Source organism: Panthera uncia (genome assembly GCF_023721935.1).
Source record: "Panthera uncia isolate 11264 chromosome C1 unlocalized genomic scaffold, Puncia_PCG_1.0 HiC_scaffold_4, whole genome shotgun sequence".
In the NCBI taxonomy this organism is placed as follows: domain Eukaryota; kingdom Metazoa; phylum Chordata; class Mammalia; order Carnivora; family Felidae; genus Panthera; species Panthera uncia.
Window position 1 is genome coordinate 21,801,710 of NW_026057585.1, and position 12,089 is coordinate 21,813,798.

Below are 12,089 nucleotides of genomic sequence, written 5' to 3' on the forward strand. Positions count from 1 at the left end.
AGAACTGGAGAGAAGTGGAAGTGGAGGGAACCATATGTTTGTAAGTGTATTTTATAGTTTCTAAAATATTTCCATGTTGGTTTATTGTAAACTGAAATACAAAAACAAAACAAAACAAAAACAAAAACAAAAACAAAACCCCAAAGAGTTAAAATGGTTTGTTTTCTTCCTCAGGTATTTATACATTTGGGCTATTTGCTACAGATATCTTTGTAAATGCTGGGCAAGTAGTTACCGGGAATCTGGCTCCACATTTTCTTGCCCTGTGTAAGCCCAACTATACAGCACTTGGATGTCAGCAGTATACACAGTTCATCAGCGGGGAAGAGGCCTGCACGGGCAACCCAGATCTCATCATGAGAGCAAGGAAAACGTTTCCATCCAAAGAAGCAGCTCTCAGTGTCTATGCAGCTATGTATCTGACAGTAAGTAAGGATTATTAACCAGTCTTAGTCTGTCCTTCTGTTAATTCTCCCAATGAAGAAATTATTTTTCTCTGCCATAATGGAAGTCACATTAACAGCTTTCTGTAGGCCATTTAATTTATTTTTAATAATAGCTGTTTGTACTGTGGATAAAATTAAGTCAGTTGACTCTCATGAGATTATGTGTGGGTAGTGGTTGCATTAAAAAATATAGCCATTAGCATTTCTATTTGCGAATATGTTTGTCTTTATGTTAAATAGGGTTTAATGGAAACAAATTTGTCCCATAGCAGTCCCCATAATCTTGCAATAGCCCAATTAAGAAAACTACCCAGGCCTCTCAGCTGCCTACTCAAGCTCTAATATTCTCTGGTGGTGGTGGGGAAGGGAGCACTCTTTTTGTAGAAAGATTTTTTTTGTTTCATTATTGGTAACTATGTCATCATAATATCTCAACCAGTGTTTTAATATGTTCTCACAGAACTAGCCAAAATGTCCTTATAAATTATTTTTTCCTTTATTCTTGAGTCTTTGCCCTCATTTTAGTAGTGAGAGCCAGGCCCCTGGTGTAGCTATCCGGGACCTCTAGGTGGAAGTAAGTGGTGATGGTCGAGTGCTTTACTGAGACGCAGGAGCAGAAACAAGGGGAACCTTGGCAGGTAGCTCTTGGCCCCTGCATTCCTGCCATCAGCCTTTTCCTCCATCACCACGATCTGCCTTGCAGCTATGGAGCTGGGCTCCAGAAAGCGTGCTCTGTAGGCTTTTCCATGGCTACAGTAAGAGGTTCAGAGAATTTAAATGCCTTCAGGGGTTCTCCTTTCTAATGGTGCCCATAGCTACTTTCTTCTGATTTTAGCTCATTGACAGGAGATCACAAACAAAATTTGAAACCAAATTTTATCACTGCTAATGACTTGAAAAAACTCAGACTTATTTTTACCCTCAAAGAGGTATTTGATTATGGAAATATCTCTGATATTCTTAATGCAATCATGCCTGCTTATCTCTAAAAACAAACAAAGAGCCAAGCAGTAAAATACCCCATGACACCTCTACTTGAGATTGGAAATAAAATTACTAAATAAGCAACAATTTAGGAGGGGAAATTTAGCATTGTACATAACATTCGCAGTGGCAGGGTAATTTTGGAGGCCATGAATGTATGCATTTTAACATTTCTAAAGTTTTCAGGCCAAGCTAATTCTATCCCTCACAGCCTGGGCTTTTTAAAAAATCCCATCAAACAGGATTTTATAGAGTTAAAGATCAAATCCCATCCTATCCATTTTCTCTTCCACTGTCTTCTGACTTCTGTACAGTTTGTTAGTTACAACTCCCTTTTTCCCCTCTCGGTGTGCTCCCAACTCTGTTCCTTTAATTTCCCCTGATTTCTTTATTCCATCAGCTTTACTTTCTGTTTCCCATTCTCAGGTACTTCTAGACTTGATATGAAATCTGTTAATCCATGCATATTCTTTCCTATGCTAACCTGCTTGATGACATGTTACACCTCTTTTAGAATATGAAGCATTCAGCCTTAAAATGCAGATTTAAAACTTGAGTGAATCAGAAGTCAGAAAATAGTTTTCATTCATTGTCATCACGTCTAAATTTGACACTGGTATTTGTATCTGAGTATGAATTGTAAATGTACCTGCATATACATATGTGATCAAACCAATGGCTTGAGCCAAATTCTAGAAGACTCTCTGAATCCAAACAAATCCTGTTACATTATTTTAGCACTTAATAGATGGTAGATTTTGCTGTATAACCAGCATTTGCAAATGGTGGCAAATGTGCTAGTATTGTAAATACTTGATCTTTTTGTTCTGCCAAAATTGTGTTTTCAAAGGCATTGCTTTTAGGACAAGGCATTATCTTTTTAAGTACTGGCGAAATCTTAATATCTTACCTTGCCTCTAGTCAGCTGGCATGTATTTTAACAACTTCTTGGATATACATACATATATATATATATATATATATATATATGTATATAAAAAATACATAATTATCTGTATAGTATATAATAATTATTATTATAGAAAATATTCATTGAGAATTTGTTATGTATCAAGCACCAAGTGCTTCACTTTTACTAATTCATTTAATGTATTACTAATTCTTACTGATGTCTTAAAATTTATTCTTTATTGTAACTACTATTTAGGTAATGATTGATTATTGGTACTAATTTTTTGAATCCTCATAAAAACTCCTTGAAGTATGTGGCATTATTATGCCCATTTTATAGATGAGGACACTCAGAAAGTGAAGTAACTCGTCCAGATCCATAGAACCACACACTTTCCTGGCTACAATGATTCCGAGTATTCCAGAGAAGGAATCACTGAATCATATTAGCCCTAACGTATGCATGATCAGCTGAATTTCCTCCTGCTGCCACATAATCTCAGCATCCATCAAGGTTATGGTTGAGGGTTCAGATGGTAGATATGTTTAGAGAAAAAACATTTAACAACACTGCAACTCTTGGAAATCTTCTAACATTAAAACGTGGTTCAGACTAAAAGTCAGGATTCCTACTTGTAATTACATTGAAGGGTACCTCTGTATTTTTAACAATAGATTCTGTTCTCTACTAACTCCTTTTCTCTCTTCCCTACACCCATTTATGAGTATGTGAGTGTGGGTGGCTGCCATGGCAACTCTGAATATAACTCCTGCTGCAAATGTAGGCATTGCAGTCAGGTTTTGCTGTTATATTTGATCCCATATACATATATATTTCTTCCCAGTTTCACTAGAGACACCTTGGGAAAACTTTATAATAGAAGTGTCGGGGTATTTTGAGCTAATACAGGCTCGTGAAATGCTTGCCAGAATTTTGATGAGTAGGTATATAGGAGAAAATAGCCATATAATCAGTATTTTCTGTGGAAACAGGCTTATTGCTGTATTTAGATATATGTTTGTTTAATGTTGTGTAAGTGTGGTAAACATATGTACATACATAATAAAAATAAATAAGCCATATTATGAAGTATATGAATAAGAACTGAGAAATATTTTTCTGATGTTTCTCTTTATGGATTAGTAAATAAAATTAAGGAACTTGAAGTCTCCTTTAGCATTTGACTTTAATTAAGGCTTTTGGGGATAATTTGATAACAGAGTTCTCTTTTGCTTTACTGAGAACTTTCAGGGGAAAAAAATCCCTATGCCTATTTTTGCAAATGTTGTTGGTTTCCCAGGAAAACATTCTGAAGGTTATTTAACCCTCAACCATTACATTTATAATTCAGTGTTAAGTCACATTAGAATAATATTTAAATTTAGCTTTGTGTTATTCATTTCATATGAAGTGAGCAGTTTTTCTAATTGTAAAATGAACTTCAAAGTTGAGAATGAGAAACAGTGTTTCATGACTTTCCAGTTGATCTTATAAATCAGTGACAGGAAGACATAAAATGATCTCCTTAGGTTACTTCCAATTATGACCTTATATTGACTCTCTGAAAAAAGAAAGAAAGAAAGAAAGAAAGAAAGAAAGAAAGAAAGAAAGAAAGAAAAAGAGGAAAGGAAGAAAATGAAGAAGGGAAGAGAGAGAGGAAGAGAGGGAGGAAGAAAGAAAGAAGAAAGGAAAGGAAAAAGGAAAGGAAGAAAATGAAGAAGGGAAGAGGGAGAGGGAGAGAAGGAGCAAGAAAGAGGAAAGGAAAGGAAAAAGGAAAGGAAAGAGGGAAGAAAGAAAGAGGGAGGGAGGGAGGGAGGAAGGAAGGAAGGAAGGAAGGAAGGAAGGAAGGAAGGAAGGGGTCAGCTACACTTGTTGGCCTGTTATTATTTTTGGTTGTGAACAAACCACCCTTCAAAACAAGAATTTGCTGTCCTCAGGATTCTGTGGGTTTTACTGGTCCTTAGAACCTTGCTTCTCTCATGTGTTGTGTTCAGCTAGGGGTAGATGGGGATGGGACAGCTCAATACCTGGGCCTCTCTCATTCTCAAGAGATTTTCTCCGAGAGGATCTGAGAGCAGCCTTCCAAGAGAGCAGAGACCTGAGCTACAGGGCGTCTTGAAGCTTGTGCTCCAAAACTTGTTCACCATCCCCATCTCTGGACTCTGTTGGTCCAAGCAAATCCACAAGACCAGCCCAGATTGATGGGAGCAGAGAAACAGACTCCACCTATAAATGGGAGGTGCAGTACAGTCAGACTGTAAAGAAGTTGATGTACTAGCAAAAGAGGAATTTGTGGATATTAAACAACTCACTGCAGTCTTTTCCCAGAATATTAGCGGAAAGCTCTGAAGTATCATTACCCCCCACCTTGTTGGTGTCCAGTCTTTGGCATCTACATGCTCTTGCTGCCCACAAAGCCACCTTTTATAATAATCTCATGAGGTCCCATGTGCACATGGGCTGCCACAGGCTGCCAAGACGAGGGTTAAATAAACACGACCCACTGGTATCTGTTTGGCCTTCGTTTAGTAATATTTTACCTAATCTGTGTAGGGGCATGAACAGCTCCTCAGTGTGGGGTACAGGAATTTGGGGGATGCATGGCAGTTTTCCTGCAGCCTTTGATTTCATGAGACTGGTCAGGGATTGTGTTTGAAGGCGAAACATCAAAGTGGGTGGAAGGTAAAGCTCTGGGCTGCCCTCATGTATTTGCCTTCAGTGACTGATGAGATCTGGCTGCTATCAGAAGGCCACTCCTCTAAATCTTCCCTGCTCAGAAGTAATTTAACGCTGAAGTGTGTATGATCCCTGTGCTCTAGATTTCAAATGAGCAAATCTGTGGTCTACTAGATAATATATTAAAAGGTATTTAGTGGGCACTCGCTCATAAAGTGACTGCTATACTATTACTGTGACTACTGTTGCCGGGACCACTGGTATTAGTCGATGGACAATTTTTTCCTGTCAGCCTTCAGCCAAGTGTCATAGGGGATGGGGAGGTTACCAAAGACATCTGCAAAGTACCCATTTAGTTCCAATGTTTTCGTTACCATGGCCCCCTTTTATAATTTACCTTCTTCTACCACACTCCTCCATGAACTTTATATTTCTAAATCTTCTGTCTAATATGATGCTTTCCCATCTCAACTTAGGCCCAGATATTATTTTAAAAAAAATTTTAATGTTTATTTTTGAGAGAGAAAGAAGGAGTGCAAACAGAGGAGGGGCAGAGAGAGAGGCAGACACAGAATACAAAGCAGGCTCCAGGCTCTGAGCTGTCAGCCCAGAGCTGGATGCGGGGCCGAACTCACTAACCGTGAGATCATGGCCTGAGCCAAGGTCAGACACCTAACTAACTGAGCCACTCATGCATGCGTAGGCCTAGATATTAAACAGTGGCCCATGATAAAAAATATATAATAATGCTGTTTTGAAATTGTACACATACAATTATTAAAATGGCACACATACAGCTATTAAATATAAAGCAGTAAATGATTAAAGACGCCTGGATACTCTGCATCTTTACCTTAGTTTTATCTGGCTTCTGTAAGTGCCACTATAACTGGGTATTCTGGGATTGACTCATCACTTTATAATGGTTTCTGGTTCCCCAGTCACATCCCAGAAGTCCCTGTGTCTTCCACAATGTATCAGAACCAGTAAGCAGCATGAGATCACCATTGCTGCCAACTGACTTAATACAGTTCCGGCCAACAGCAAAGAGTACTGACATTTTAGTTAGTGCCTGTGGGTGGGCTTCTTTTGGGTAAATATACTATTCTATTAAGCTCTTACAAATATTGAAAAGTATGTCATAGAATTCCGTTAATATGTCTGGGGCTTCCTAGGTGTTCACCAACTCCAGGTTCGGGATTTCTGGCAGCACTAGCAAATTCTATTTAGGAAAACAGGACTTACTCGTATAGGACAATATCAGACAGAGTCAGCCCTGTGTTATGACTTTTGTAGGCCCTAGGCACTTGTGTTTTCAGGACCTCCTCTGCCATTGAAAACATGTATATGCTTTACAACCTCATTGCTATAAAAACAAATTAATAAATAACGTATATTCAATATTTTCTTCAACCTGAATGTTCACTTTTCCTTCTGATTTTAAAGGAAATTATAACAGTTTTGTTGGTCCCTACAAGTATCTGGGATCTAAGTTCCATGCCTACTGGATAAGTTTTCCCTAGAGATAGTGCATAATAAAGTTCTAGATGGAATATGAATGTTAGTGTATCTGGTGATGACGGTGAGAGCCATTCAGTATCCAGGAAGGAAAAGATCACCGTGGACAAGTACCATCGGGGAGTGCTTCAGTGGGAAGTGGCACTTGGCCTGGGTCTTGAAGATGAATATGATTTGAATAGGTAAAGAAGAAGCATTCCAGAGATGGGGACAATGAAAGCAAAGACAGCAAGCAAGAAACAGCAGATACAATTAGGAACTAGTGAGGGGAAACCTCAGATGGGGAGTATATATGGGATTTAAGGATTAGCAAGAATAAATAAATCAGAAAGTCACTGTAAACCAACTTGAGGCTTAACATTTGGGTTAATAAGTAAGACGGGGTTGAAAACTGACATTACGGCAGTGCTTCTGAATTATTTTACTTAATTCAATTCCATAAATATATATGGAATACCTATAACGCATTAAGCCTGAACATACTGATATCAACTCCTTCTGAAGCTTAAAATGGTCCGATAGAGCATAAAGAGGGAATTAAAAGGGAGAGAAACTAAAAGTAAAGGGAATGTTATAAGGAGATTGTCAAAGAATCTCAGATACGAAATAAGGATTTGAAGATTGACAGCCCAGTGCTGATGAGACCAGAGTCAGATGAAATGAAGTGAGATGAAATGAAATTCCTAGTTTCTGAGAAATGGATTGAGCTTGGGCACCATGAGCTGCCATCAGCCTGAGCCACGGCAGACTGAGTATAGCTTTGAGTAGTTGGGAATCCCTAAGCATTTTCTCTTAGAGCACAGGAATAGGAAAGCCGGACCTAGACCCACAACCAGTGCTCCTGTATGCATTGCAGGGTTTACACACCGTCACCGCTTACTTCGATGCTTTGGCTAAACTTAGCCAAATCCCTGGGCCCGAGTTTAGTACTGTGTCCTGCTCTTAGATTTCAGCCCTCAGTCCTCCGGCTTCCATTTATGAGAAAGTAACAGTCTAGCCTCATCCTAAGTACTTTTTTTTTATAGGCCTTAGTCTTCACAGTGGCTGGAATGAAAGTATGGCTGTCTTCATTCTATAGGTAACAAAACTGAAGATGCAAGAGGCTAATTAGCTTGCCCAAGGTTATATAGCTAGTATTTGCTAGAACCAGAAATACAATGCAGGCCAGTATTGACTCCAAAGCCAGTATTTGGTCTTTTATATCACACTACTTCCTGGCATGTGCCCCAGTGAAAAGGAAGCAGCCTCATGCCCAGTCATGAAGAAAACTGGCCAATTGATTTTTTTTTAATGTTTATTTATTTATTTTGAGAGAGAGAGAGGGAGAGAGAGACAGAGAGCATGAGCAAAGGAGGGGAAGAGAGAGAGGGAGAGAGAATCCTAAGGAGGCTCTGTGCTGTCAGTACAGATCTCACAAACCATGAGATCATGACCAGAGCCAAAATCAAGAGTTGGATGCTCAACCGATTGAGCCACCCAGGCACCCCTAGTCCATTGATTTTAATTGAACATCACACGATATGAATTAGGAAGGTTGCTGAAAAACTGTACTCCATAAATTCCTGTCCCATGTCCTATTTTCCAGATAGCCAAATTGCTCAAACCCTAAAAGTAATATAAATGGTCATGATTGTTGGATTTTAATTGTACTTTTGATTGTAAGTGAATGTTTTATTTTTATGATTCTTAATTTTTAATATTCTATGTTCTACACATCATTTGTGATGCTAAAGAACTTTAATTGCTTTTGAAATGACAACTTTTATGTTACCTTTTACTTCTTTACGATGTACAGTAATTGGATACATAATAACCTAACCAGCATTGGCGGTGCTTAATGCTCATTAGACCTCCGTGGTAGGCACTATCGCTTTGACGGGGTCCAACAGAACCCAGTTTAACAATGGGGAGCTCTACATGTGTGGTCAAGCATTGCATCTCTTTCATGCCCAATAACACGCCCATACCCATTTTTCAAAAGATGCATCAAGCTTTGCCGCAGAAGGCATGGCCTTGCTCCTGAGCTCCAGGAGCCAACACGGTGATTCTCATAGCTTTGGACTGTATGCTTTCTGCCGAGACATCTCAAGCACCATAGAACCTGTGGATCCTGTGGCCCAAGTAGCAGGGCTGCTTGCCCTACAGCCTGTACTTGTTGTAGAGCCCTTTTCTTCTCCAGGCCCCACTTAGAGCTGGCAGCTTTTCATGTCATCCGGTATATAGGCCAGAACAATATTCATAGGTATGAGATGTGTTTCCCCAAGAACACGTAGTGATCTGAGGGTGTTGTGCTTCCTTTTTTGCGGTAGTGGTACAAGATGCAATAATTTGTCTTTTGCTTTGAGGGGATGTTTAGCATATCCCTGGCCAATGGATCCCTAAAAATTTTACTGATGTCCCAGGCCCCTGAATCTTACAGGGTTTATCTCCCAAGATCTGGAATGCGTGTATCTTTCCAAGACCTCCAGTGTGCTGACCATCTTTTATCTTGCTTGATCAGCATGATATCTTTGATGCAAAGAATCAATACGATGGTCTCTTCAGACTATGATCTGGCAAAGAGCAGGAGAGTTAATGCATAGGACTGACATACACCATGATGTAAAACTTTGCCTGTTCTATGTGAATGTGAACTGTTTCTCATCCTGTTTCTTTTTTTTTTTTTTTTTAATTTTTTTAATGTTTATTTTTGAAGGAGAGAGAGAGACAGAGAGTGAGTTGGGGAAGAGCAGAGAGAGGGAGACACAGAATCCAAAGCAGGCTCCAGGCTCTGCTCTGTCAGCACAGAGCCTGATGCGGGACTCGAACTCACAAACTGTGAGATCATGACCTGAGCCAAAGTCAGACGCTCAACCAACTGAGCCACCCAGTCGCCCCTCTCATTCTTTTTCTTGAACAAGATAGAAAATAATGCATTTGACAAATCAGTGGTCACTACTACTTAGCTAAGATTCAGGAGACTGTAGTTTTTCTCCAAGATTTGTCCAGCCTGGTTAATTAAATGGAGGTATGATAAGAACCACTACCCCTACATTCTTGAGATCCTAAGAGGTAGATAAATCTCCACCATCCCCCCTTCCTTAATGCAGTATTGTTTTTGATTCACTATCTTGGCAGGAGTGGGGATATAGTTTCATAAGCTTCCTATTAAATTCCCCCAATAGTCTACCTGCCAAGGGGAAAATGTCCACTAGATGTGTTCACAGACGTAGTAGACTTTGGCCGAGGTTCACTTACTACCTAGTCCCCATAGGACCTTGAAGCAGGGAGCCATGATGATGCTAATTCAGGTCTCCAGGCAATCAGTGTCCCCTTAGACTTTTTGTTCAATAGTCCTCAAAATGCCTGGATATTCTCCTCCCCCCAATATGTAGTCACCTGAATAAATGGTCATAGGTCCTTTTGGGGAAGGACTGGGAAAATCATTACAATACATACTTTCTGTAGTGTTATAGGGTCCTTCCCTCTAGGGACCTGCTGCCTCTTCAGTCAGTGAGTTTCATTCCAGTTTGGTAACTGCACAAAGGATTGAAACTTTTATTGGGGCATCCACTTTCAGCTCTGCATTCTTGTCATCTTGTGGGTATGTATTGAGTAGTCTTCTGGGCTCCTTATCTATTTTGCCTCTAGGGCACACTATGTTCTATAAATCATCTCCAAAACTTTCTGCAGGTCAAGTCACCTTGCCTGTCACTCAGGGCCTTATGCATTGTTATGATAATTGAGACACAGCCCCCTAACCCCTACCACTGCTCCTACGATTAAGCACTGGTCACTGGCTTCTGTTTCTTCAGGCATTCCATGGTCTGCATGGATATAAAGGACCCAGCTCTGTGGTAACCTCCCCTACCAACGACACTGGCTTATGGAGGAGAGGCACCCCTCAACTCCTGCACCCTGCTACTGCCCCTCTCACTAGCACATTCCTTGTGCCTCAGTGAATGGTACATCCATGAGGTCCTCCCATGGTACATCATCCTCTGGTGGGTCCTTGAGGCTCATGTTACATGTCCATTCCAGCAATGTCACTTCTCAGAGCCTTTTAATTCCTTCTTCCACTGTCTGCCGAAGCAATTCAGGCATGTCAGCTTCATCGAGAAAAAGTAATCATTTTCTCCAAGCTTTTAGGAACCTGCGCAGCAAGGAGTTTTTACTGTTCCCCAGGGGCCTTGCAAGAGTATTAAATCCCATATCCCCAGGGAGAGTGTCCTCATGTCCACAAACTCTCCCTTATCCTGTTTCTGTTTCAGCATCCTTGATAAAGCACCTTCAAAATCCCACCACGTAGGTCTCCCCTGACTCCAACTGGTATGCGCTGGCTAATTCTTGCAGCAGTTTTGGGGCAGAGTCGCTTTCTTTCCTTATTCTGTTTATCACATCCTGGCAACTAAGCCCCAGTGGTTGGCCTGGCAGCCAGGAAAAGAGGTGGGAGCAGATCATGAGCAGACCCCTATTGCACTGGGGGACAGAGGCTTCTCACTTCCCCACTCGAAAGTCCCTGGTATGGGTGGGGCTGGGAGGAGTGCTAGCCCTGAGTAGGTGGGGGTGGTAGCCACGTCTGAAGGCTCTGAGCGTTTAGAGGAATCTGATGAACCAAAATATTCATGTACATCCACTCAGATTTCCCCATCCCCATGTCAAGGTGTTAGATTTTTCTAACTAGAGTCCTGACCTTGGTATAATGGACCTGCCTTAGCTGAGCAGTCAGTGATATTTGAAGGTCCCTTGACTCTTAGCTAGTAAGTGATAAGTTTGGACTTCAGCTTTTTTTACTCTGAAACTCCAGAAACAAGAGCTTTTTTTCTAAGTTCCCAAAGAGGAACTCTGGCCATCACACTCAGTTTTCATTTGTTCGTTAACTCTCCTCAGCTTTTCATTTTTCTTCTGTAGGGTGCCAACACAACTTAGTAAGAGTTGGCCAATTTCATTATCCCTCTAGTTAGTCATTGTTTCCATGGACTTCTCAGCTTCCCATGTCATTGGCCTGGTTAAGTCATTCCTCCCAATTAGGGTGGCCAGCCATCAGACTTCATACTTCCAGTGCTAAAATCAGGAAAGTTTAGTGTAAACCAGGTTAAGTTGATTACAGTGTCTCCACCAGAACATTCTTCCAAGTCACTATTGGTGGGTTTTAGCAGTTGGATTGTTACCCAGTGCCTCCATATACTTCACAAGATGGGGTCCTCATTTCCAGCAAGGACATGTCCCTAAACCCCATCTTATCACCTGTTTTCTTAGATCATCCCAATTCTTAGGATCCTCCACAAAGTGGAAGGCTAAGATAGAATTAGGAGCAGTATTAGAAATACAATTAGGAAGCTACGATTTATGGGAAGCTTGGAGGGAGGTAACACTTGTAAAAGATAGAACCTCTCTGAGAAGTGAGATTGGAGAGGGGGAGTCTCAGAGTGTGGTGCATATCTGGCAAAGTCTCAACCAATCTTCACCAGAGGTTGCTCATTGGAAAAGCCTCATGTTGGGCATACATGGCCAAACCTTAGTACCCCTGCTGTGCTCCATCACTGGTTGGGGGCTGGCCAGAGAGATTGTGG

The 12,089-nt window shown here is 40.7% G+C and overlaps 1 protein-coding gene across 1 annotated transcript in view; it reads left to right on the forward strand.

Moving 5' to 3' along the window:
• Window positions 1-12,089, forward strand: part of PLPPR5 (phospholipid phosphatase related 5) — a 123,337-nt gene that overhangs the window by 45,078 nt on the left and 66,170 nt on the right. The window contains exon 3 of the mRNA XM_049616751.1: window positions 175-425. Within this exon, the coding sequence (XP_049472708.1) occupies window positions 175-425 (251 nt within the window). The remainder of the gene's footprint in view (window positions 1-174; window positions 426-12,089) is intronic.